Below are 25,603 nucleotides of genomic sequence, written 5' to 3' on the forward strand. Positions count from 1 at the left end.
TGCCAGGGTGCTGCAGAAAAATATTTTACAGGTCTGGTTGTAAGTCTGTAAGTCTGATCCTTCAGCAATTTGAGTAATTGGCCAACACCAGTCCTTTTTGGTCCACTCTGTTACCATTAATTTTTTAATAGTTTTCTGTCTGCAGCAAAATTCTTACAGCAAGGCTTGTTTTTTGTGGTTTAACTCTGATATCTCAGCTGATATTTTGCCAAATTCTGCCCTGATGTCCCCATGGATCAATTACACACCCATGGACATCTGGTGAACTGCCATTCCCTCCCATCCCATCCCCAGATGCTTGTGTGGATGCCTGAGTGGGAGCAGTCAAAGCACATCCTTGGGACTTTGCAAGTGGAAAATGTTGGCCCTACAGTCTGATATAAAGAACTCCCCATCACATATCCCTTCTGTCCCTCACAAGTGGCACAAAAAACCCTGAAAAGTGACACAGAAAAGCCTCCATGGAAAATGTAGGGAGGATGTCACAGAAATGAGGGACAAATGAAGAACCAAGAATAACAACTTATAACTGACTTAATATAATGCAAAACTAACTTGCTGTTACCCTTCCTTTAAAGCCTAATTAGCCTAGACTCCCAATTCTCAGATTTGTGGGGTCTATAGAGTGCTTTTAGCCAGAAAGAAAAAACTGCCATGCATCTGCCCAGCATTTTCAGCTGAAAGATTGAAAATGAGTGTGGTTCTGCAGGGCAGCTGCAGGTCTTTTCTCGTGGCCTTGTAAGATATCAGTGATCTGGGAGGCACAGCTGTAGCACCAGATAATGTTCAAGCTCCTTTTTTCTACTTAGAATTCAGGTTAAATTATTTTTATTAAAAGGGGGTGGAATTTCGAGGCAAACATTTATTCAAGAAATCTCATGCACACAGAAGTACTAATAGAAAACCAGGTTGACAATGGCAAGGTTCTTTCCTTTCCTTTCCTTTCCTTTCCTTTCCTTTCCTTTCCTTTCCTTTCCTTTCCTTTCCTTTCCTTTCCTTTCCTTTCCTTTCCTTTCCTTTCTCCTCTTTTCTCCTCTTTTCTTTTCTTTTCTTTTCTTTTCTTTTCCTTTCTTTTCTTTTCTTTTCTTTTCTTTTCTTTTCTTTTCTTTTCTTTTCTTTTCTTTTCTTTTCTTTTCTTTTCTTTTCTTTTCCCTGTATTATTGCTTGAAAAATGATGGTACTAAATTCATGTTTTTTAAATTTTTGGCTGCTCACACAATGAACTGGGCCAAGTGGCTCCTTATAGATCATTTTATTTCCTGCTCTTTTCTTCACAGGTAGTGATGATCTCTTTTTGGAGTACCTGGACTCACTGCAACACTGAGAGGTAAATTTGGTGTGAAGAGTCAGAAGAGCACTCAGAGATCCTGGTGCTTATGTAGCTGCCTTCAGCATCAGAAACAGCAGAGGGAGGGAGACACACCAAAGAAGGAACATAACCAGAAAACTGAATTTAAATAGTATGACCCAAATTTTCCATGACCATTTTAATCAGTATCTCCTCAGTTGCTTTTATGCCCTGCTAAGTAACAGCCCAAGAGAGTCCTGTTTATTTTTATGTGAGAGCTCTTTCTGAGACCTGGATTTCTGGGCAGGCACAGCTCCTGCCATCACTGATGTTGCAATAAATGAAGATGTTTGGTGAGCTGGGATGTCCCCAGGCCACTGCCACATCTCCAGCTCGTGGCACAGCAAGTGTGCAGCACTTGGAGAGCTGCTCATGGCAGAGAGCATCTTTTAAACACTGCTCGAGCTTTAAAGGCAGGGAGATGCTGCTGCTGCTGCTGGGTTCAGGCTTTGTTTTGCTCCCTGAATTCTTGTGGTCAGATTATTTACTTTACTGTGCCATTCAAAAGCAGTGGGGAGGTAATTCTTTGTCTGTGTATTTTTCCATTGATGTTGAGCAGGGCTGGATGATTACATGGGTTGTGCTTTGTTAATTAGGAGCACTTAGAGAAAAATCCCCTTGCATTGTTGCTGCTGGGTGGGTGAGTGTGCAGCCTCTCCAGAACCAATTCCCAGCTGTGCAGCTCCAAGGGCATGGCCACATCACACAATGGAGTGTGGGGCAGCCAGTCCCAGGGAATTCTGACCAGACCAGCTCCCAGACTGGGAGCAGCAGGGCTGTGTTAGCACAGGGCTGCATTTTGCAGCCAGAATTGTTAATCAGAATGCAGCTTGCAGGGCTGGGCCTGGTGTGGCTGCACTCCCTGCATGTACCAGCAGGACCCCATGACCTTCTGTACCATATAGAACCCATATGCATCCATAAATAATCCATTTGGCTGTTGCTGCAGTATCAGATTTGTTATGTGATAGTCCCGTGGCCCACAGGTGGATCAGGGCTCCCACAGCCCTTGGAGCCTTCTGGCACTGCGCAAAAGGGAATTGGAATATCCCAAAGACACCAATCCAGGAATTCTTGGGCCAGGGTGAATCTCACTGGGCTATTCCTGGAAAGTGAATGCCAAATATGCACAAGGAGTTTAAAGCAAATCAGCAAGGCCACTGAACAGGCAGAGTTTTGTTTATAAAGCTCTGAAACTTTTTCCATGTGATTTTATGGAGACACAGAAGATTCCAAGGCTGCCCTGCACAGCTCTCCCTGCAACTGCAGCTGTACCCTGGCCTTGGGGAGATGGGAGCCCTGCTTCACCTGCAGGGTGGAACTGCCTCCCCAGCCTAGAGATACCTTTTGCTAGGCATGATTTTCAGATTTTCAGTCTGGGTTAAACCCTCAACTAACAAAAGCCAGGATTTCTTTTGATCCCCAAAACTCTCGTGGTGCTATGGCAATTTACAGCACTCAAAAACGTGGCTTAGGCACATATTAACAAAAATCCCAGATGCAGAGAGCATTTGCAACAGGAAACCCTGCATCAGAGCAGTTCTATTCCAGATTCCTCCCTTGGAGAATGTGCACAAGGTGAAGAGGAGGCAGCCTGCCAACCCAACCTTGTTTTAATTCAGCTCCCTGTGAGACATCAATCTGGGTTTCTACTTCTGGGACTCACTTGCCTTAGAAACAGTTGCTCATTCCTAGGTTTATCCAGAAGCTACAGAGCTCTTACAGCTTTTGTTTGTAATTAGAGAGCAAAGTTTAATCCCCATTTCCTGCCCTATTAATAACAAACCATCAGCTCTTCTCCTGCACAAGGGAGCAGCAATTGAATATTAAAAACACTCTGACACCTGGCTTGCACACAGGGGTTTTGATCAATAGATCTCAAAACACTTTGCAAAGGAAGGAAAAAATCATTTTAATTTCACTGGAACTGAAGCACAGGGGTGGGACAACCACTCTGCAGTGCTCCTGGCCCCTTTGAAAACATGCCCAACACACAGGGAATGTGAAGACATGGGATCAGAGAAACTGCTAGTGTCCCATAAAGGACATTCCAAAATACACAGAGAAGCACTAAAAAAGAGATTTAAATTAGGATCTTCCAGTTCTGTTTGAAGGCTGAAGCTGGATGCTGAAAACTGGCAGGTCTGGCCTAGGGAATTTTTATGTGGCCCATTTTAGAAATAGAATGTTTGGAGCTGTGGGCAGGAGTTTGACCTTTCCCTAAATCACTCCTAAAAAGAGTTCTAGAATCCTACTGCATCTTTATCCTGAAAGCATTAGAACCTGTGTGTATCTTAAAAATAGGATTTGTACCCTCAGCCCACAGAAATTCTTGCTGTCCAGCTTTTCTGGCTGTATCATTCACCACTCAAAATCCACTGTTAGCAGGTCTGTTATTTAAATCTGTCTCAATCCTGGTGACAAACTGGCCTGAGGATTTCCTGCCATGAAAGGAGTTTGTTTTTTTCATGCAGCTTAGGGACGAGTGGTGTTGAGCAAGAGGATTTGTCAGCTGATTCCCTTCAGACATTTGTTATCATTTGGTGGGAAGATGCAGAATTTACTATTCTCAGCAGCAGGCTGATCTACTGAATGTCCCTGTGCTCCTGCCATGGGCTGGGGAGGGAGGGAGGGAGGGGATGTCCTTACCTCTGCTCCTTGGGGGGAGTGAATGGGGCATCAGTTGTGGAGTCACTGCACTGATGTGCAAGCTGGGGCTGCAGAGGTGACCTCTGTGGAGACCACGTTCCTGTCACACCCCATCACATGCCAAAGCATCAGCCCCACGAAGGAGCACGTGGTGCCCTTGCTCAGATTGTTTAAGGAAGAAAAACAAGGATTTGGGGTGGGCTGAGTAACTCAGGGTGGAAACAGGGAGGTTGAGACTGTTGTGCTTGGCTTAAGAGGGAGGGCATGTCATGCATTTAATTAAGTGTTTGTGAAATTGTTTATGTTTTCTTTTACTTTTAATCCTTGTATCAATGATTAGAAGTTTATGTTGATGGGCAAGAAATGCAATAATTCTCCAAATGAAAACTTCTTCCCCTGGCAGAGTGGGTGAGAATTACAAGGAGAAAGACAAACGTGGTGCACTGATCAGTAGAAATGTGTTTTGACATGGAGACAGCCATGACTGAGTGTTTTGTCCTCGTAGGAGGACTTGCAAAGGAAATCAAACCAGGTCACTTTTGGTGTAAGAAGTGATAGTTGGTCCAAAAAATCAAATTAATTTGAAATCTGCTTTAAATGGAAGTTTTCTGCACTAGGTAGAGCAGAACATGGAACAGACCTGGTTGCACAGGAAAGGTCCACACAGTAAGGGAAAATAAATAACAGCCAGCAGTTTCCCCAGAGGAATCCCATCTCCTGCATGTGCAGGGTGCAGGAAGGACTGAGCTGTACTTTGTGTCCAGGCAGAGCCACTGTGAGAAACTCGAGGCACATTTTGCACCGTGGCGTGGGAACGGTGCCCGGAGCCGAGCAGGAGCACAAGGGACGAGCAGAGGGAGCCCGGAGCAGGAAGTCCCCAAAGTCCCACACATTTACCATGGCTCCACCACAGCCATCCCAGACGGGCTGAGGCTGCTGCAGAATCCATCTTTTTTATTTCTCTGCATGTGTCTCTCTGGATTTAGCAGCTCACCACTCCATGCTCCCCCTCTCCTCTCCCCACTCTCCCCCACTTTGACCTCACACCATGAAACTGTCAGAGTGAGGAAACAGTTTGAGCTGAAACATTCATTCCACATTACGTGATTCTAGATTAAAGGCAGGAAGCATTTAACCCTTTGAGAGCCTTTCCCCTCATCCTGGGAAGCCTTGGCTTTCAAACCTCTTGCAAACCACGTGTAAGTGGGTGATGAGAATTGGTGGTTTTAGATGTCTGTTCTTGTCTTACCAGTGGCTCTTCCCAGAAGCCACAGCACTGGAATTCAGGAGTGTCTGGACTTTGCAAACTGAACATATTCTCCCTACTCAAGATTTTTGATTTTTCCAGTGCTGAGATGTATTTGCAGTGTGGTAAAAATGTGCATTTCCAAATGTACAAAGAGATGAACCTCTGGCTCCATGTGCTTCACTTCATGCCACAGTTTGAGGTTCAGGTTTATTCCATTTCCTTCATTCATTCCAGTTTGAGGTTCAGAAGTGCAAATGGCTAAAACTAAAGCTACAAAAACAGATAAAATGAGGACTTTCAACGATTAGCACTCAGGATTTAGAAACAAAACTTCTTGCTTTCTTTAAAGCTGCCTAATAAATAACTCCCACAGAACAGCACTTCCATGTAAAATGTATCATTTCACAGGCCTGACACAAATATGTATTCTGGGCTTTAAAAGCTGCTCTTTTGGCAGATTAGGGCTCTCCTGAGAGCCAGCTCCTGCTCTCCAGCGCAGACTGATGAACACTTGTCAGATATATTTGGTATCTGGTGCTAACTCTCGGGTTCTGCACTCCATAGGTGGTCTTGGCAGCTAAAAGGGTGGAGGAGAAGGGCAAGTCCACCCCTCCATCCCAGTGTTTGCACTGGGAACAGCAGCACCACGGCAGTCCCTCAGGAGAGAAGGGACTTTGACATCGCCCTGATGGAACCACATGGGCTGGAAGGAGATGAAGATGTGGGGGGTTCACCACTGCTCCCAAGGATGTGGATGGGAAACACTCCTGGCTCTCCAGCCGGGATTCTGGGTTTCCTTTTCAGCAGAGCATCTCCAGATGTGTCTGGAGAAAGATGTATCTGGAGAAAGATGTATCTGGAGAAAGTTCACACAAAGAACATTTTGGTTCAGACTCAGAGAGTTGATGGTTCCCAGTAACCTTCCTTTGGGCATTTGGGAGGTTCTTACAGATGTTGACCTCTGCCACCATTCCCAGATGGAGGGATTGGAGCACGGACTGTTGAGGCAGAATTGCCACCATCAGCTCCTCCACATCCAGCAGCACTCCCAGCCTGTCACCTTTCCCAGAGCTTGAGGGAGGCTCAGTCTCCCTTAGGGGAAATCAAAAGCAGAGAGGAGAGTAATTCAAAATTGGATTCCCCTTTTATTCCCTGTCCCACTGCTCTGTGCTGACAGTCACAGAACTGCTGGGGTGTGCCTTGTCTTGTTGGGTAAAGAATGAAAAGTCTTGTTCATTCAAAACCACAGTCCTGAAATGGTTTGGGTTGGAAGGAACCTTAAATCCCATCCAGTCCCTCCTGGACTTGGCAGGGACAGCCCCCACTGTCCCAGGCTGCTCCAAGCCCTGTCCAGCCTGGCCTGGGACACTCCCAGGGATCCAGGGGCAGCCATAGCTGCTCTGGGTAACCCAGTCAAACACCTTTGCTGAAGAGCGTGAGTTTGAGTTCAGGTCCTCAATAAATGTAAAGCCATGACCTTCATCAAAAACAGGGAATCAGAGAATAGGCTGTAACATTATTAATGTGAGATTCCAAATTGGCTTTTTCATCATGGCATAGGAAAATATTGAGTTTTGAAGTGAAATACAATGCAGAACACGAAGAGTGGTGGCCTCTGCAAGCATCTGGAAACCTGGATCACAATCAAAAGTGAAATAATTCAGCTCTCTCTGTGAGAGTTCAAAGGCAGCCTCAGAAAAAACCCAACCTCAGCTTATCCGGTGAGCTTTGTAACCATCAGAGAAGGTACAGAGTGTCTCCAGATTCAGCACAAACCCCCCTTGTATCTTTTCCAAATGACCGGTTACTGATTGGGAGTGCTCTGCATTACTGGCCAGAGAGAAGAAAAACGTCCTTAGGAACAGTCTCCACAATCATCCCTCACAACAGCACAGACATGCAGAGTTCCACCCATCAGCCCTGGAAAATGTGCAGCTTCCCCTGACCTGCTGGAGGGATGGAAGTGTCTGTGTGATGAGATGCAGAGGCTCCGTCTTGAAACCCTTTTGGATAAGAGGGAAAATGTAAAAAATGTATCTTCTAAAGAAGAGAGGATTGGTATGACAGCTCCTGAATGAATTGGATCCCAGGGTTTACAGTCTATCAGCTCAGCTCTGTGCTTCATATTTGGTGTTTTTCCATCTGTAGGAAAAAGCATTATCATTTAGGATGAACTTTGTCCACTTCATGACAGATAGAATTATTGCACCAGCTACAGATGAAGGGAGATGAGAAGTGGCCTTGATGCATCATTTTCCATGCTCCTGTTTATTCCAAAATCTTCAATAATGGGCTAAAATCTGACAGAGCAGAAAACCACCAGCTGTTGTGAGCTGCTTTTCCAGTTGCACAGCTGCTTAGAGAAGAGAATCTGTCTGATTAAACGGAAGGGATTTCAGAGAGAGCAGCAAAATGTAAGAACTGAACAGGTTTAAGTAAGCAATGACTCTATAACATTAATAAGCCCAACATTGTAAGCACAAAACAGGGGAGGAAATATTGGGCTAAGCCAGTGAAAGCTCTTGGGGAGAAGTGGCAGAAATTCAAAGCACAGAGCTGTAGCTGGGCTTTAAAATGCTTTAGGTAAATAAGGTTAAAAGACTAAGTAGACACTCTTCTTTTGTTATAAACTGTGCTTGGAGTTCAAATATTTGGAAATAAATTTTAAACTAGCCTGCAAAAGTATGTTTCTAAGGCAAAGGAAGAAGAATTGCAGAAGGTTTTGCTTGCTAAGTGAAATGAGAACAAAGGCATGAATGGAAAGGGGCAAGGAGGGCAGAGCCAGTGAGAAATTATCAAAGGAAGAGTCTTGCTTTGTCTCCATTAGTGATAGATTGGATCATCTGCTCCAGCCCATTGTCCCTGCTTTGGAGCTTTTAAAGTGAAGCTGGAGACCTTTTTTAACTTTAATTCCGTGGTTTTCCTGTGTGAGCCCCAGAGGAGACAGGCACAGCTCAGCAGAGCTCTGGGAACCCATGAACATGAAATATTAGCAAGAATTTCATTGTGTTCTGCTGCCTCAGGGCTGTGTGCAGGCTCTGCTAACACAGCACTGGGATTCTGACCCCAAATCTGCTTTGCCAGTGGGCAGAGGGAAATCCAGCAGTAACAACCAGCTGGCAGCCCCCCAGCTTGCCTTGGAAAACAATTAGGCAAGATTGTTTTCTGGTACAGAGCAAGTTTCTTTTGATGTCTCAGAAAATGATTCCTTCTTCATTTGTACACCTGACACAAATCCTGGGAGCAGCCAGGTACCCTGGATACAGATATTTCTGTCTGAGCAGTTCCCTGAAATCAGGACCTGAATTTTCTGGTTTCCAGGTGTAAACGTGGGATCCAAACAACAACGGAGTTGTAAAGGACTGCAGAAGCAAGATGTGAGTTCAGATGTAAATATTTCAGCATCCCTATGCAAATGGGGGCAATTCCTTCATTTCTCCTTGGTGATTCTACCCCAGGGATGCTGAAGTGGGTGCCAGCTCTCTGTGACCTGTGGGCAGAGTAACTCAGAGGAAGGGATCTTGGCCAAGAACACAGAAATAACCATTGACAAATATCTCCAGTGGCTCTAAGCCTGTCTGGGGTCACTGTGAGCTGCCAGCCTGCCACTGGGACTTTGCTCAGCACCCAACACAGGTGAGATTGAAGAGATTTTGCCCAACTTTTAATTACAATCCTGTGCAGCACAACTCTCTGTGCTTTGTGCATACCTTGAGGGAGGTGTAAGGTCTGAGAGTTGTTGTAGAGAGTTGGGAATTAATTACAAAGGACACAGGGTTGGAGTTCCTCTCAAGTACTTGCTCAGCTGTGTAACCTTGGGGCAAATCACTCAACTGCTTTGTGCCCAAGTAAACCCAGCTGTAAAACCATCTTGAAAACCAGATGGTGCACAAAGATTTAAAATGCTCAGGAGAATGATGAGGGATGAGGAAAAAAAATTTTTGAAAGAAGGAATTCTACAGTTCACTGCTGTTGGTATTGATTCCAGCAGAGTTAATCTGGACTAAATCAATAGAACTGAGAGGAGAATTTTCTTTGATATCCAAAAATCATCTCACACTTTCAAACCTTTGTTTTCCCTCTCCCCTCTTGACTTTGTGTCAGTACTTTCTATCTAGAGGGTTAATTTTAAACCTTCAGTAGAATTCATGTTTTCCCCTGGCAGCCTGAAGTTTCTAATTCAGGATCAGGTTCTACATGACTAAACTTTGATCTTGTGCAGGATTATTTTTAGGCACTTAATTCTATAGCATTCTTTTCTCCCTGCTTTTTGTGCTGCCCTTCAGCCTTGCCTCTGGGGCACAGTGAGGTGTCCTGGGGTTCAACTGCTGCACCCCAAATAAAAATACTGAGCTTTATTGCCTTCTCTAGATGCTTAGTCCTGGCTTAAAACCAGTATTTGTACTCCTGGTCAATGAACAAAGGAAATACTGAAGTTTCTGTAGCAGAATAAATGATTGCCACATGTTAGTACCTAAGAGAAGACTTCAATGTTTCAATCTTTTTTGGCTTTAGCCAAAATGTAGATTTCCCCCCCCCCCCACCACAGGAATGTGGGAATACTTCTTTTCATAAGGAGTATTTCCTTACATAGGGAATATTTCCAAAGCAGGGTGTCTTAGGTTGTAAGAAGGGAAAACAATAAATTTTAGTGTAAATAAGGAATATTTAAATATTTGACACATAGAGAAGCCATGTTATTCACTACTCAGGAAGACCTTGCAGGTTTTTATTAATCACTAATGAAACTAAAATACTGACAGGTTTGAATTTTGGTGACATTTCTTCCTAAATTAGAAATTATTTGAGCTGAAGGAAGTTGCAAACAAATCAATGTCAGCAAAATGGCTTCAGCAAATTTAGCCCTTGTTATGCAGTACTGGAGTGGCAAAATTGTTAATTGCTATTCAAAACTGGTGATCATTTTTCCAACACAAAAATACTTCCATTTCTGTGTGTCTTGCAAACTGTTCTATTTCTTGTTATTGAAACTTTAGACTCAATATTTGAGCCATTGAATCTCTAGATTCAATATTTGAGTTATTGAATTTCACATTCAATATTTGAGCAGTGCTATTATTAATTTAAAATATTGAAATTCCATGCCATAAATACCAGAGTGCCTGGGATGATTAATGACACTGCTCAAACACCAAATTTTTAATTAAGCATAAGCCAAAGTAAAAATTCCCTGATATAATTTGAGTCCCTTTTTGGATGATCCAACTTTTCCCCTCCTAATACCACTTGAAACTGAATTTAAAACCAGGTGCAGAGCATTTGTGGGAATGAAAAACTCTTAAATGAATCAGAACACAAGACATTCTCAGATGAGCAGCTGTGGAAAACAATAAATAAAACAGAAAGTGAGCTGGAGATAAGGCAAATCCAGGTGATAACATCATGGCTAGAGCTGTCTAATATAGGGAAATGAAAAATACAAAGTACATTTTAAAGCCCTGAGCTATACAAATACTCATCAGACTCCATTTGCATTTTTGCTGCTCCTAATGAGGAAAAGGTTGATTTAGCTCAGTCTTGCCAGATGAAGCTGCAGCTGGGAGTGTTTTTCCATATCCATCAAACTCGGGTTTCCCTCCAGTGTCCCTGAGTATAAATCACTGAGCTTGACTTCATTTCATGGTCCTTGAATTGCTCATCTGCTCTCTTTGAAGGAGAGGTTGGAGCATCATGAATTTTTCATGCTCCAGGCCTGTTGCTCCCCACCTCAGTGAGAACAGAGTGCTGGGAGCTCCCTGGGCTGGTGTTGGTTCCATGAATCAGTTCCTGGGATGCAGCCCCAAATCCTTGGACGTGCTGAGGCACAACCAGACCCTGCCACTGGGATTTGTCCTGACAGGCTGGGATGCTCTGGGAGCTGGTCAGGGACGCCTGGGTTTAACAACAAACACTCAAACAATAAAATAATGAATTCCCAAAGCCAAACATTTCAGGCATCATAAAACCTTTTCTTATTAAAAAACCCCTGGATAACCTAATGGTGTAAATATGTTTTGTGTGAAGGCTTTGTTTCTTTAAAAGTGTTTTGAACTTGAAGTCTAACTAGTTTGGGGGAAAAAATTAAGAGTTTTAGGTGACCTCCTTGCTCTTGATCAGTGAAGCCCATTTTTTGGCAGGTTTTAAACCACTCTGATCTATTTTTCCCTTTTGCCATGTAAGAAACCTTCAGAAAAATGAGAAATGCCATGGAGAAACTACTGGACATTGTGACATTGGTAAATACAGAATGCTGCCCCAAATTTTGTCCAAATAATCACTTTCAGAAGCAGTGACTGTGCTTTTAAACAAAAATAATCTGAAAAAATAGTGATTTTTAAAAAAATCTCCCTTTAAAGAGACACTGTAAGGCTTAAGTTTGCATATGAACAAATCTCTCCCCATTGCTCAGAACTTTTCATTTCAATTAATAATTTTCACTATTTATGCTCTTCATTTAAATGAATTAATTCATTTATTTTCCAGTCTTGCACTGAAGCAGATCTGGTCCATTTTCCTTGCTCAGTAGAGCTCCCATCACTCTCCTCATGCCCTGCTGTAGTTCACTGCCTGTGTTTGGGAACACAACCATCCCCAAGGGAGGTCACATCTCTTAAAAGCAGGATTTCATTATTCCCATTGACAAAACCCACTTTTTAATACCAAGATATTTGACTGCACCCCTTTCCAAAAAGAAATAAAAAGATAGAATGAATCTGGGACGATTTATTAAACCACAGTTTGGAAATCCTTGCTCCAGAGAGCAAATTCTGTGAGTTCCTCTGCTGAATGAGCAGGGGCTTTTTGAGGAGGATGTGAAGACCAAATGAAAGAGTCTCTCACAGGAATGAGGGTCTCTCACAGGAATGAGAGTCTCTCACACATCCTGATGGCTGAACTGATGCCCCTTTTTCCCAGCTTGTTGCCCTTTTACCCAGGGCTCCAGAACACAATCCCTGAGCAGGAACATCAAAGCGCGGTGGCAGATTTGCCTTTGGAAGTCAGAGCCTGCTTCAAACGCCGCTTCAAGTCCTGCATGTTGGGCGACTTGGGCCTCACCAGGTGGAGACCTCTCCTCTTCTCCCCGTTGCAGCTGGAGCTGCTCCTGCTGAGCTCCTGGCACAGCTGCTGGAAGGCCTCGAGCACGCCCTCGCAGCTCTCCCGCGCCGACACCTCGCAGTAGGTGCCGCCCAGCTCGGCGGCCAGCTGCAGCCCCTCCTTGGAGGACACCTGCCTGGCCCTCAGCAGGTCCCCCTTGTTGGCCATGAGCAGCAGGGGGATGTTGGCGTTGGGGTGGATCCTGCGGATGTGCTGGTGCAGCGGGCGCAGCAGGCGGAAGCTCTCGTAGTCCGTGATGGAGAAGACGAAGACGAAGCCGTCGGCCCAGTAGATGGAGCGGTTTATCTGCTCCTGGCAGCAGATGCTGTCCGTGTCATCCTGCAAAACAGCAACATGGCATGTGCACATCAGGGATCAGCCCCACACAGAGCTGGATTTGAGCACGAGACTGTTTTCCCAGAAACCTCTCTGGAGGTACCAGGGAAATTCCTGGTGTGCTAGCTTGTCCAGCCTGGAGAAATGTAGGGGGACAGAATATAAGAAAATAAAAATAGTGTAGAAAGTAATCTCACCCCTAAGGAGTTGCCCGAGCCATCCCACTCCTTTGCCACAGAGACAGGCTCACTCAATAAGTAGCTTGCTTGGGTTTTGGGATGGCAAACTTAAATTCATTTTCCTTGGTTTATCTTGCTAGACCATGATGCAGAAGGTACAAGGGTTGATCTTTGCTGTTTATAGCTCAGTTTATTCATTATTATTTCATTTTTCCCTTATGGTATGTAGTCTCTATCACACCAATGGTGTCTTTACTATTCCTATACTGGGACTAGTCAATGCTTTAGTTGAGTGTTGAGTGGGCCAATTATCAAAGATTAGGAGCAGGCCTGACTTTAACAGGCCACAGCTGTGACCAGTGAGAAGAAGATGCTATAGAAGAGTGGGGTGGTGTTGAGAAGGGAGCTGGAGTCAGTTGGCTGCTTTGTGAAAGAGTCAGTGCTCTGAGGAGATGCCCACGAGAAACACCAAGAAGGTATGAAACCTTTGTGATAAGGAGACAACAGTATGGAACCCCTGTGATAAGATGACAACAGAGAAAAGGAGATTCTGGGGTGACCTGGTTGTCACCGTTGAGCCAGAAATGACACAAATTCACTCAAAGGCTGGTTTGCAGGAGAAGAGCATTTAATATGAAAAATCCTCTCTTTTATAGATAGCAAATCAAGTAGAATGTGTCAAATCTAACTAACAAAAATATCTTTCTCACAAACAGTCCTTGAGAAGAAGAGAAAAACAGAGTAGGAAAACAGCACCTGCAGGTTGTTTATACTAACAAGTTATCATTGTTTCTACGACTCCCTAAACAGTCTCACAAGCTCACTGTGGGAATACAAACCCCATTTTCTCACACTCTGACCAGGCTATTGCATCCATACCTGGTCACTGTAGCCAAGTGTGGGCCAGGCTCTGCTCCCAGGGACAGGACAAGAGGAAACACCTCAAGCTGCACCAGGGGAGGTTTAGGGTGGATATCAGGGGGAGTTTCTCCATGGAAAGGGTGGTCAGGCATTGGCAGGGACTGCCCAGGGAGGTTTGGAGTCCCCATCCCTGGAGGTGTCCAAGGAATGACTGGATGTGGCATTCAGTGCAAGGTGGGGATCAATCATGGGTTTGACTCATTTCTCCTTTTCCAACCTCACTGATTCCATGATTCTCTCATCCCATACTGCAGGAAAGCAGTAATGTGGAGTGGAGAGGGGTCAGAGCAAATTGTTTGAAGAGAAAAGCCAAAATACTGCTTTGGAAAGTTACTTCTGAATTCTCTTGTACCCAATCAGTCAGAAATTCACTCTCTTATTGTGGAAAAAAACTGTGATAGGCACAGTAAGAGCATTAAAAATCCATCAGGTTTGTCACAGCGTGACAAGTGAACAGCTGTCCCCCCAGGTGACTTTTAGGGCTTTTTCCAATTCTTTATTCAGTGTCGCCATGGACAGAGGCTCTCACTAACTCTGTTTGGTGAAGCCTGCCAGGTTTCCCTGCCTTGCAGGTCTCCACATAGTCAGAGGCAAAGTTCTTTTGGAAAAAAGCAATTTGTTATCAAGAACCAATGACTGGAACTGAAAATCAGCTAAAGTCTCATTGGTAATTAGTGGAGCAGTGATGGTTTATACCATGTTTTTCTGGTCCCACATTTCTTGAGTCCATCACCCCTCCTATTTAGAGCCCCAACAACACCAGCTCTGGGACTACAAAGCTGAGTGCAGCACTGTGGGCCTGAAAAGAGATCAGCTCACTTGTCAGGATGATGCTATTTCCAGCTAATCCTCTCCTCTTTGTTACCCTGCAGGGACAGGGATAGCCCAGCCAGAGAGGGAGATCCCTGCTGCAGTCTGCTTGCTTTGGAAAAGCTGTAACTCCTGTCAATGTTACATTTCTGCAATGTTGTAATTTTTAAAATATCCTTTATCCTATCCTTTTAAAATATCCTTTATTAATATTTTATATAACAAGCATATTCTGTGTACAGCTCTTCATGAAGCTGGTAGAAATTGTGTATTTTAAGGGGAGTTCCACATCAAAAATAGAGAGCTCAATTTTTTATTGTTGTTGCTAAATTCTATCCAAGAAATTTTCATCAAACTTCAGTAAGACTGATAGAAAACACATTCCATTATCTATAATTTATAGAATGCATATCTGCCATTCACATTAATTCTAACAGAACTTAGTGCTCAGCACTCTCCCCGAACAGAGCACTTTTATTTAGACCTAAACATGAATGATAAAGCCTAACTTCAGATGGCAGAGGTAGCAAAGAATGAGTAAAACTGATCAGTTTTCTCCTGGTAGATCAGACAGTAAAAGAAGAACTACTGACAAGCTCTTCTGTGAGGAGGAGGAAGCAGAATTTCTGAAGGGTCAGAGAGTAAATTAGGCTCAAAGCTTTCCCCAGGAGCTCTGCCAGCCAAGTGCCCTTTGTAAATATTTCACTTTTGCCCTCAGAGACACTGGCTCATCACACCTTGAGGTTCTTTGTCTTTGCCAGCTCACAGCTAAATCCTGTGAGCAGTGACATTGGTTATCAGCTGCTCTTGTCCCTCCTCCCCAAACCCCTCACACCCCAGAGCAGAATGATGCAGAGGGATCCTCCCCACAGCCTTGTTGGGGGGGTTAATGAGAGTGAACTCCAGCCAGGCTGGGGCAGGCTGTGGGAAGAAGGGCAATTTGCACTGTTGGGGTCTGGGTTGCAGCCAGTCTGGGGATAATTAGCCACTCTCCATGTCCTGGAAGCCTTTTCACCAGCAAAACCCTTTCATGGCAAAAAAAAACCCAACAAAACTAATTGCACTGGCAAGCTTTGAAAATGGGTTTGGAGAAGGTGGACATTCAGAGAGCCCTAAGAGCAGAAATTCTCCCTCACTGCAGCTAGGCCCACCCAGCAGTGAGATGGATGGATGGATGGATAATCCCAAGTGGAATGCTTTATTCAGGAAATCAAAGGTTAGTGGGCTACTTTTTAAATGGAAATCTCTGCTCCAGAATGAATTTTGAAACACACAGGCTTTTGCAGTGTATAGGCCAAGCAGCAATGAATCACCCAACAAAACCACTCATCTGCTTCTGTTTCTCTCTTACAATTTCACATTTCTGGGGGCTTGAATCCTCAGGGTTTCCACATGATTTCCTCCTGGAACACAGCACTCAGCCTGCAGAGTGCAGGAAACTGTTTTTCTTAAGGATTTAAAAAAAAAAATCCAGCCTTTTCTCAGTCTTAACTTGTTCTGTCACAGTCCCTCCAATTATTGCAGATTTATCATTTGAAGCAAACAGACACAGGGGGAGATAAGGGTGTCTGTGGGAGATCTTGGAACAGCACAGACCTTGGACTGGGACAAAGAAAATGAAACTCTTTCCTAACTAATTTAAATAATTTCTAACTAAGCAATATCAGCTGTAGGCTTGGCTAAATTTTGTGCAGCTCTGGAGTCAATGAACTTCAATTTATATTTGTAGGACACAGCTTTAATTTAAACAGGAAAATAGCATCTCTGTGGTCTGAAAACAGGAGTTAAATTATCCCACGGCACAGAAGAGAGCGGGGATTCCCTTTGTTAAGTGTTTATCAGGCAACCCCAGTGGTGCCCAATCCCCCCCAGCTCCTCTCTGCAGGGCAAGCTGGCCAGGCCTTTGTGCTGACAAATCCCACTTGAATATTTGGAGAGCTTCCACTGCAGCTTTTGTTTGCCTGTGAGTGTGCAGAGCAGATGAGGGCTCCTGCCCTCTGCTCTGTGCACCCTGCACAGCAGGGTGGGATTGCATCAAAGCTTCCCCTTCTACCCACTTCCAGGCAGAGGAGCTGGAAATGGAACTTTGGAAATTGGAGCTTTGCTTATTCCCTTGTGGGAATTCAGGGTGGAAGAGTCCCGTGGCACAGAGATGCACAGGGGGCTCTGGGCAGGTAAAACAAGGGTGCAGAGCTGTCCAGGGCAGCCTGGCACATGAGGAGAGAGGGTGGTGTTCCCATGCCAACATATTGGCCAAATCTAGTCTGAGGTTAAGGCCACACCTAGAAGTTTAAGCTTGGTGCTGCAATGAAAATACCTGATTTAATAATGGAATCTCTGCTATTCTGTAGGAATTATTACTCATGAGACTTCCAGCGTTCATGTAACCCCAAATTTCACTACATTTCCTGTTGCTTTGACACTATTTTCATCCTCTTGTTCTGCATGTGAAGCAGATCTTCAAGGAGAGACAGTATTAATCCTGCTTGGAAAAATATTCCTAGAAAGAGGTTCATGGTAGAATATTAAATCTAAAATATAATAGAATCATCAAATCCTTAAGATTGGAAAAGGTCTTTAATATCGCAATAGAATTATAGAATCATTAAGATTGGAAAAAGTCTTTAATATCATCAAGTCCAACTGTCTAGAACACTGTTAGAAAAAGGAGTGTGATAAATGCTAACACCTTAAAAAAATAATTAATTACATTTAAAACCAGGGTAAGGAAAGCAGGGCAAAGCATCACAGCTGGAAATGGCAGCTGCTGTGAAGCCTGGGCCCTTGGAAACAAACACTTCTCCAAATCTGAGAGACTTTGGGTGGGGAGGAGGAGACTCTGGGCAGGTGAGTTTCCTACCATGCAGGGACAGAAACCACTTGACAGAAAATAAAACAATCAGCTGTTGGCAGGAGGGAAGCAGATTGTGATTTTACTGCTGTTTAGTAATGTGTTGGAAATAAAATTGGTTTAATTTTGGCTCACTCCTGAGGAGCCTGATTTAACACCTTCAAGAGCTCATTTTGGTGCAGTTTAAGGTACCTTGATGAGTCTTGGGTTTGAGCCCAGGTGTTTTCCTGCTGCTAAGCAGAGTTAATTAGAGATGGAAGTGCTGGCAATAAACATGAGACAGAAGTGTGTGGAAAAGCACAGAGCAGTTGTTTTACCTCCAATGAGACAAAGGGAGTGTCCTGCACCTGCAGAGAGATCTGCTCCCCATCTATGGTGAACTTCCTGGAATACAAAGCACCTGGGGGAGAATGAAGATGTCAGTCAGGGACTGCACAGGGAAGCAAAATGACAAAGGAAAGGTAAAATGGGACTGTTGAAATCCAGAGCTCTGAGGTTTAGGATGTGGAGCTGCCTGTAGGAAAATGCCTGGCCTGGAGTGTTGGTGTGGCTGTTTGCTCAGCAGTGGGGCTGTGTTTGCTGTGTGGGGACATGTCCTGAAGGCACAGCTGGGGGCTGGGAAGGGACACTCAGGATTGAGTCACACATTCAAAGTGGGCACATAAACCCCACTCAGGTTTCCAGTCCATATTGTCAACTTTAAATACAAGTGCAGTTCACTTTTATAATCACAAATGAAGACATCCAGGTGTGGTTGGTGAAAGGAGTGAGTGTTTCCTGCTGCATTTTTCTGAATGCCTTTAAAAGCAAGTGCTCCAGTTTTGGACACAGAGTGAGGGATGGTATACAAATCCCCCAGGTGCTCTTTGGGGTTTGTGTGATTTAGAGCTTGGTTGAAATCCCCAAAGACTGGACACTTTAAACCTGACTTTGGTTAATCTGGAGGAGCCAGTTCTACCCACCTAGGCCTGATCTAGCTCTGATCTAACCACCCCTATCCTGGGCTTGAACTTTATTTTGTTACTGCAGCTGAGGTAAATGGCAATGAAAATTGAAGTCTTGGTCTTGTGAACTCTCTGTGGTTCAGGGGTGGTTGTTATCCTCATTTTCCTTTAGAACTTAGCACCAGTCACGTGGGGCTGTGAGGAAATGCTAATCCACAGCTGCTGTGTACAGCCCTTCTGTCCTGCCCCAGCACCATTGTCACTGCTGCCTCCAGAACAATGTCAGACGTGGAGAAATCCACCCACTGGAGAGCCAGGAATTCACATGAACAGGGAGCCCACTAGGGACAGTAATGCCCTCACTTCTGAAAATCAGCTTTGTTTCAAGGAAACAAGTGATTTTATTCCAGTGGAAAAGAGCCTGAGCTCACAGAGCATTTTCAGCACAAGGAAATTCAGCACTGAATCCCACATTATCATGTTGTGGTTTGATACTGTGAGGGGATCCAGCCCTGGTGGGATTTGGTTTGTGTTTAAAAGCAGCCCTGATTTAAAGCTGTAAAGGTGATTTATGAGAAGACACTGCACCCCCAAGACAAGACAGCCCCATGTTCCCATTGCATGATGCCCTGCAGAACAAAGGGCAGGAGCTGCCAGGCAGTGCCCCTGCTCTGCCCAGGGATGCCTGGCACAAGGACAGGCAGGGCTGAGTGATCCCAAGGGCAGTCACTGCCACCTGTTCCTTATTGCTGGAACATTCACCTCTCCTGCAGCATGGCCACGGGCCTGGGAGCTTAATGGGAAAAGCATGTGGCTCCCAGCACTGCTCTGGCAGCCATCACTGCACAGCTCCCAGCTCTCACTTGATGTACAGCCTCCCAGAGAAGAGGTGACACAAGAAAAGGAGCAAAAGTGCAGCCAAGCATCAGGGTTAACCAGGGTCAGGGAGGGGGAGCTGGCAGGAGGAGCTTCCAGAGCGCATTTCCTCAGATCAAAGGTGCCTTGTGCTGCTCCCTCCTCATCCTGAGCTCAGCAAGCATCTCCAAAGTGAAGCATTTTCTGAATTCTGCCCACTTGCACCCCAAAACTGTGAGGTGGCCAATGTATGGGGTGTGCAGTAGGGGTGAGCATGGGGGTACAGTATTTTCCTGGAACAGTTCACATGAACACACCCTCTGGATCAAACAAGGAATGAATGGTTGCTTTGCCTGTCTTGTGGAGAGAAGGTTTCAATTTCAAGGTTTCCCTGGTTATAAGAGCCCCTGAAATAAAGGGAATGCACAGAAAAGGTTCTGAACTGCATTTACACTCCTCAGAATTGCTCTGCCTTCCCTGGGGTTGCAGGGGGAGCAGCATGGGGTTTCCATGGTTTAGTTGATGTGTAGGCTGTTCCTTGAGTCTGTGTTTCACTATAGGTATGTACCCAAGCAAACCTTTTACTCTGATCCCTTTCCATCAACTTGGAGAAAAAAAAAAAAAAACAGCTGAAAGGATCATAAATAATGAGCCTTTGATTTATTGCTTTCATAGCTCAAGGCTATTAACTGAAAATATGCACCTTATGGACATCCAACACCACTTGGCTTCCCTGTAACGTGCAGCAGTCACAAAGCAGACAGGATTTCTTTCCCACTCCCTGCAGGGCTGCTGGGCAGAGCAGAACTCACCAGTGTTGGCTTCGTAGTCCCCAATAAATCTCTTAGTGAGGAAGCGCACGACCAGGGCTGCAAAACAACGACAGAAAGGTGGGTGCTTGGTGAGACAGAGCCCTGAGCACCCTGCACAGCTCCTGGGGCATCCCTGCAGGAGGGAGGCTCACAGGGAGCCAGCTTCACCTCTGCATTGCTCACATGCTGCTCTGCCAGTGCTGCTCTCAACTCTCAGCTCTCACAGACAAAGATCTGGGATACCCAGCACAGAGTTTGTCACAGCTTGTGTTGGAAATGAGCCCTGGGATTCAGGAGGTTGTTTCCCTGTGCTTGCAGGTAAAACAATCTGTCCTTTGCTCTGAAATAATTTAGAAGAGTAACAAGGCAGCAGACTGCAGCTAATCCAGATTTAAGCATTTTCTGTCATGGAAGAAGTGAGGCTGATGGATGGAATGGTTCTTTCCAGGCTTAAAACCTCTCACAAAACCCATTAGTGATATCTAATCACACCCAGCAAACAAACTCCATGTGCTCTGCACTCTTGGGTCATGCTGGAGCACCCTGGCTTCTTATTCACCTTAACCTGAGCTGCTTTCTTAAACTCTTTGATAAGAACATTTTCCTTTTTCTGCATAAAACATTTAAATCCCATCATGGCAACAGTAACTTATACTCCTGTGCTGCTTTGATCTCAATAGACTCCTAGTAACTTGCAACACCACTTAATTAAGAATTAAATAAAATATCTTATTCTGCAAGCAACATTATTTTATAATAGATTTCATTTCAAGCAATAATTTTTCTCACAGTGATACTGAGTCATCCTTTAACATCCTTAAATGAAATTGCCTGTGCAGCTGTCTTTAAGAAACTATTTCAAAATAATATGAAGATGTGGCTGCTTCAAAGCCAAAACAAACATTTTGCTGAATCCCATGGAACCACAAACGTAATAAATCAATCTGCTTTTCATAATTCCTGAAATCATGGACCAGATATTCAACAATTCTCTCTTTACCCTCTTTTCTTCCCATCTCCTTTGGAGAATAATAAAGACACATCTTGTACACTGTGATTTGTCTGCTGAGCATAAAACACTTACAGAAGTGGAGGATAAAATACACTTTTTGGGGTGTGGAAATCTAGCTACAGTTAAATAATTTGCTCAAGAGCAGCTAGAAGCATTTGGGAGTACAAAACTCGCTGCTGGCTCATGTTGGCTTCTCACGCATCTGCAGCAAATCACAAAAATTCTCCTATGCCTTTTCTTAAAAAAAAAAAAAAAAAAAGAAAGTAAGAAAAGAAAAGCAAGTTGAAATAGTTAAGCTGCGGTAAATTTCGCTAGTTTGGGTGTGTCTGGCAGGGAAGGAAAAGGCAAGCGGGGCACACACCTGTCCTTACCTGTCTTGCCCACGCCGCTGCCGCCCAGCACCACCAGCTTGATGATTTTGTTGGGCGCGCAGTCCAGCGCGGGGTACTCCGGGATGGGCAGCAGCAGGAAGTTGGTGGAGTACTGAGACATCGTGTGCTCAGGGATGAGGAGCATGCCAGAAGGGATGGCTGCTCGGCCCGGGCTGCGGGAGGGAAGCAGGAGCGCGGCTCCGCGGCGCCCGTCCTCGCCCGGCTCTGCCGGCAGCCAGAAGCGCTCTCATCCCACTGCAGGCGATCTCCCGAGGAATGCGAGAGCGCCCGGCCTCCCTCAGCCAATGCCTCTGCTCAGACAGCGACTTCGCAGAGCCGAGGGGAACTTTTTTGATCGGCCCCCGTGAAAGCTGATTCCGGCAGCCCGCAGCCAATGGCGAGGGCAGCGGGACATTCCTGCCCCGGCCCCGAGTGGGCCGCGCCTGCCGCCCCTCACAGCTCGCCCCTCACAGCCCTCCCTTCACAACTCTCCCCTCACGCCTCTCCCATCACAGCCGTCCCCTCACGGCTCTCCCCTCACCCTGCAGCCCTTCACAGCCCTCCCCTCACAGCCCTCCCCTCACGGCTCTCCCCTCACAGCCCTCCCCTCACAGTCCTCCCCTCACGGCTCTCTTCTCACGGCTCTTTCTCCCCTCACGGCTCTTTCTCCCCTCACGGCTTTCCCCTCTCAGCTCTCCCCTCGCAGTCCTCCCCTCACGGCTCTCCCATCACAGCCCTCCCCGGGCCTGCTCCGTGCGCTCCCCTGGCCGGCTGCTAAAACCCAGATTTTGGAGCTTTGCAACCGTCACGGGAGCGCTCGGAGCGCGGTGCGGTCACGGCCGTGCTCTGCTCTAATTCGGCTGTGAATAATCCGGTTCTGCCTGTCCGAGTCCTTCGCCCTTTCCGCGGCCCCAGCCCCGCGCTCTGTTGTCCTCCCTGCGCCCTTCATTGTGTGCTGCCCATGAGACCCCGCTCTTCAGGATAATAAACATTTCCACCCCCCCTCAGAGCTTTGGGGCAGCTGTGGGATATTCCAAAATCCCAGCTGACATGCCGTGAATCCCCCGGGATACATTTGATCTGCTGCTTTGTGAGTCCTGAAGGGCGGCTGGAACGTGGGGCAGCGTTGGGGTGGGACCCTGCAGGCTCTGCAAAGGGAATTTGGGGCTGCTGACAGACCGGGGCTGGGCGGCTTCCAGAGGGAAGAATGAGGAGAGAATGGCTTCTCTAGGAAAACTGAGTGGGGTTTTAGGGCAGCTGGCAGGGTCTGTGGGATGACAGCCTGGAAATGAACACTGGCTACAATCAGCTCTCTGGGATAGCGGGGAGGGAAGAACACTGGGGAGGGAGTGACCCAGATAAAGCAGAACTGCATATAATACAAACCAGATGTAAATTAAACTTAAAAAAATAATGTAGTTGGAGCATTCATCTTTGAAAGGCTTCTCAGAAAGGAGCAGAGGCAAGGCTGGGACATGGACTCTGTCAGGCTGTGTGGGTGACCTGGATGGGAATGGAGAGCGAGATAAACTCCCAAAGCTCATGGAGACCTGGGGATGCAGATTCTCTGCAGGCAGGAGATGGGCTTGGCTCGCTCTGGAGAGGCTGCAGCCACCAGAAAGGCTCTCTGTGCCCAGCAGCTCTCATGGGGCTCTCATGGGGACCCACAGCACACGCCTGAGCCCTCCCCAGCAGGCTCCAGAGCCAGGTTGGGCCCCCAGGGGATGGGAAATCAGGGCAGGGCTCTGGATCATTGCCCCTTCCCAAAGCACCCATCCCAGCTTCCACACCAGCATCTCACAGGATGTGAACTGCCCTGAGGAAAATCCAGCTCTGGGGCACAGCAGTGAAATCAGCACAAGAATGCCAAGATTTATGGACATATCTCTTTTCCAAGGTTCTGTTTCCCCTCTGAAACCTCGTTGTGCAGCAGTGTTTGTGCAGTGATGCTCCCAGCATTGTTCCTTTGACCATCCTGGCAGCTGATGAAGAGGAGGAAGAAAGGTCTGGAGGCTGATGCAGCTCATGGAACTGGGAGGGAAATGCTGGATCCTCTGTCTTTTGGGACATGGCTCCTGTGGGAATGGTTTGCAAGTCTTCCAGTGTCAATTTGCTTCCAGGTTTTTGCAAAATCCCAAACACTCATAAAAAAAAATCTTTTCCAGGAAATTTATTTACCGATGTGCTTTAATCTCACACAAGTTTTGTAAGAGGCAAAATGAGAGGAGAAATAGGAAAAAAGCTCAAAATCTTGTGGTCAATTAATAGGGCAGCACTTTGAAATGTGCAGTTGAGCAGGACAGTGATAAATTTGGGATTAGTTAGCAGCAGTAAGTCACTGTCTGCCTGTCTGAGTGCTGGAACCTTTGTTCCCATTTGCTATTAAAAGCATATGTTAGTGAGTAATATAAAACCATTCATCACAATAGTCCTCCTCCAAAACCAAACAGTCATAGATCTGTCAGCTTCTAGGTGGCCACAAGAGCTCCAGCCCAGGGAAAAAAAAAGCCAGATAAGTTCAGAAAGATCATGAAGAATATTCTATATGAGCAAAGACATTCCTAGAAGTAAACAGCTCTGCTGGCTTGATCCAAGAGGGAGGCACGTTCAATTGAAAGAGAAAAAAAAAGTCAAAATTGTTTTGGGTAACCAAATGTAGTGTTGAGGAACACAAAGGGAGTCAGAGGCACATGAGGGTGAGCTTTGGCCTGGATGAATGTGAGGCAGACACAAAGAATGCAAACTGTGCTCAGAGGGTGCTGAGCTTGGATGTGGCACTCAGAAATCAGGAGTCCCAAGCAGGGGCAAGGAGCAGCTGCTGCTGTGTGAGGAGGGACAGGGAAGCTGCTCCATGTGCTTGCAGGGCTGGATCTGCTGCTGACACGGGAGAGGGGATGTGTGGGGGCAGGAATGAGACAGCAATGCTGCAGGAAATGTCAAACTGCTGCTTTTGGTAGCTCTGAGGGCTTCTGGTTGCTTAAAACAAATGTGAAAGAGTTTCAGGCTGCACGTTGGAAGTAGAGCAGTGGAGTTGGAGCTCCTTGGCTGATCTGGTTCAATATGAATTTTTCCTGCACCAGCCCTGGCTTCTTGTGCTTCTCCCCAGATCTTGTTCCACCACATGCAGGAATCTCTGTGCAGAGAGAAGGGCTTTTAGTACAAATAAAAAAGCTGTGCATTCTCCCAGAGTTTTCAATCTACTCCCAAACTCCCCTCTCCTCTCAGCTTGGAGGCTTTAATTCTGAAAGGATTCAAGTAAAATATAGAATCAAACCCAAAGCTGTGCGTTCTCCCAAAGTTTTCAACCAACTCCCGAGCTCCCCTCTCCTCTCAACTTGGAGGATTTAATTCTGAAATTATTCAAGTAAGATACAGAATCAAACCCAGAAGTTTTCAAATGTCCTTGTCTGATTTTCTTGATTGCCAGAGCAGCCTTTTCAGGGAGCAGAAGGATTCACACTCTCTGAGGTTGTGTAACCCTTGGCATGTGGAATAACAATTGTTTTTAAAGGAGATATTCATTGTTTGTGCACAATGGACTTATATTTAGCTAAAAACCCCCATGTTTTACATTCTAATTCTCTTGGAAAAACAATAGCTTAAATTAGAGGGGGAATGTTTGCAAAACTGAGAGCAACTTTGGAAACACTTGGATGGTTCTGGAGGTTTCACTTTACCACCCCTTGGGTTGCTCATGCAAAGATCTGTGCCTTTGCATGGTGCACAGAGATTGTTATTTCCACACCAAATTTTTTACAGATTTATTTACTGCTCTGTGTTGCTTTTGGCTCTGTTTGTTAGAAGATTTTCTATTTATATTGTTATTGGCCCTCCTACACATTTTCAGAGACGAAGCTTGCTAAAAATAAAAGTATTTGCCATGACCATAGTGCCCGTGACAGGAGGATGTCAGAGTGCTTTAAAACTGGCTGTAATTTTTCCTCATGCATTGTACAAAAGGAGTAAGAGATGAGCAGAGCCAGAGAGACCTTGCTAAGGTCCCAGCATGTTGAGGAAATGTTTCTCCATCTGCCTAGCTGTGGCAGAAATGATTTTTTTCCTCCAGAAGTCAATTTGTAGCCATTACATTTGCCTCTGGCACATCTTTTATAGAATATATTGATGTTAGGGGGACTTGGGAGGAGAAACAGGGCTGGTTTTGGAGCAGAAA

At 45.5% G+C, this 25,603-nt stretch overlaps 1 protein-coding gene across 1 annotated transcript; it reads right to left on the reverse strand.

Moving 5' to 3' along the window:
- Nucleotides 1-11,684: 11,684 nt before the first annotated feature.
- Nucleotides 11,685-21,657, reverse strand: LOC128945884 (ras-like protein family member 11A-like). The gene is made up of 4 exons (XM_054289785.1): nt 21,433-21,657; nt 20,050-20,106; nt 17,756-17,838; nt 11,685-12,680 (listed from the first exon to the last, which is right to left on the reverse strand). Exons 1-4 carry the CDS (start codon nt 21,575-21,577, stop codon nt 12,213-12,215), a joined length of 753 nt encoding a protein of 250 aa, XP_054145760.1. The 5' UTR covers nt 21,578-21,657; the 3' UTR covers nt 11,685-12,212.
- Nucleotides 21,658-25,603: the final 3,946 nt, after the last annotated feature.

The sequence above is a fragment of the Melozone crissalis genome, unplaced genomic scaffold (assembly GCF_028551555.1).
Source record: "Melozone crissalis strain CALT ecotype California unplaced genomic scaffold, PUWL_Pcris_2 ptg000068l_1, whole genome shotgun sequence".
NCBI lineage: Eukaryota > Metazoa > Chordata > Aves > Passeriformes > Passerellidae > Melozone > Melozone crissalis.

Bases quoted from the DNA above. Each gene is read 5' to 3' on its own strand.
- LOC128945884 (XM_054289785.1), bottom strand. From the start codon at position 21,577: ATGCTCCTCATCCCTGAGCACACGATGTCTCAGTACTCCACCAACTTC. The intron at 20,107-21,432 runs GTAAGGACAGGT...GTTGTTTTGCAG, and splicing joins CAGCGGCGTGGGCAAGACAG to CCCTGGTCGTGCGCTTCCTC. The intron at 12,681-17,755 runs GTAAAACAACTG...GCTGTTTTGCAG, and splicing joins CTCCCTTTGTCTCATTGGAG to GATGACACGGACAGCATCTG.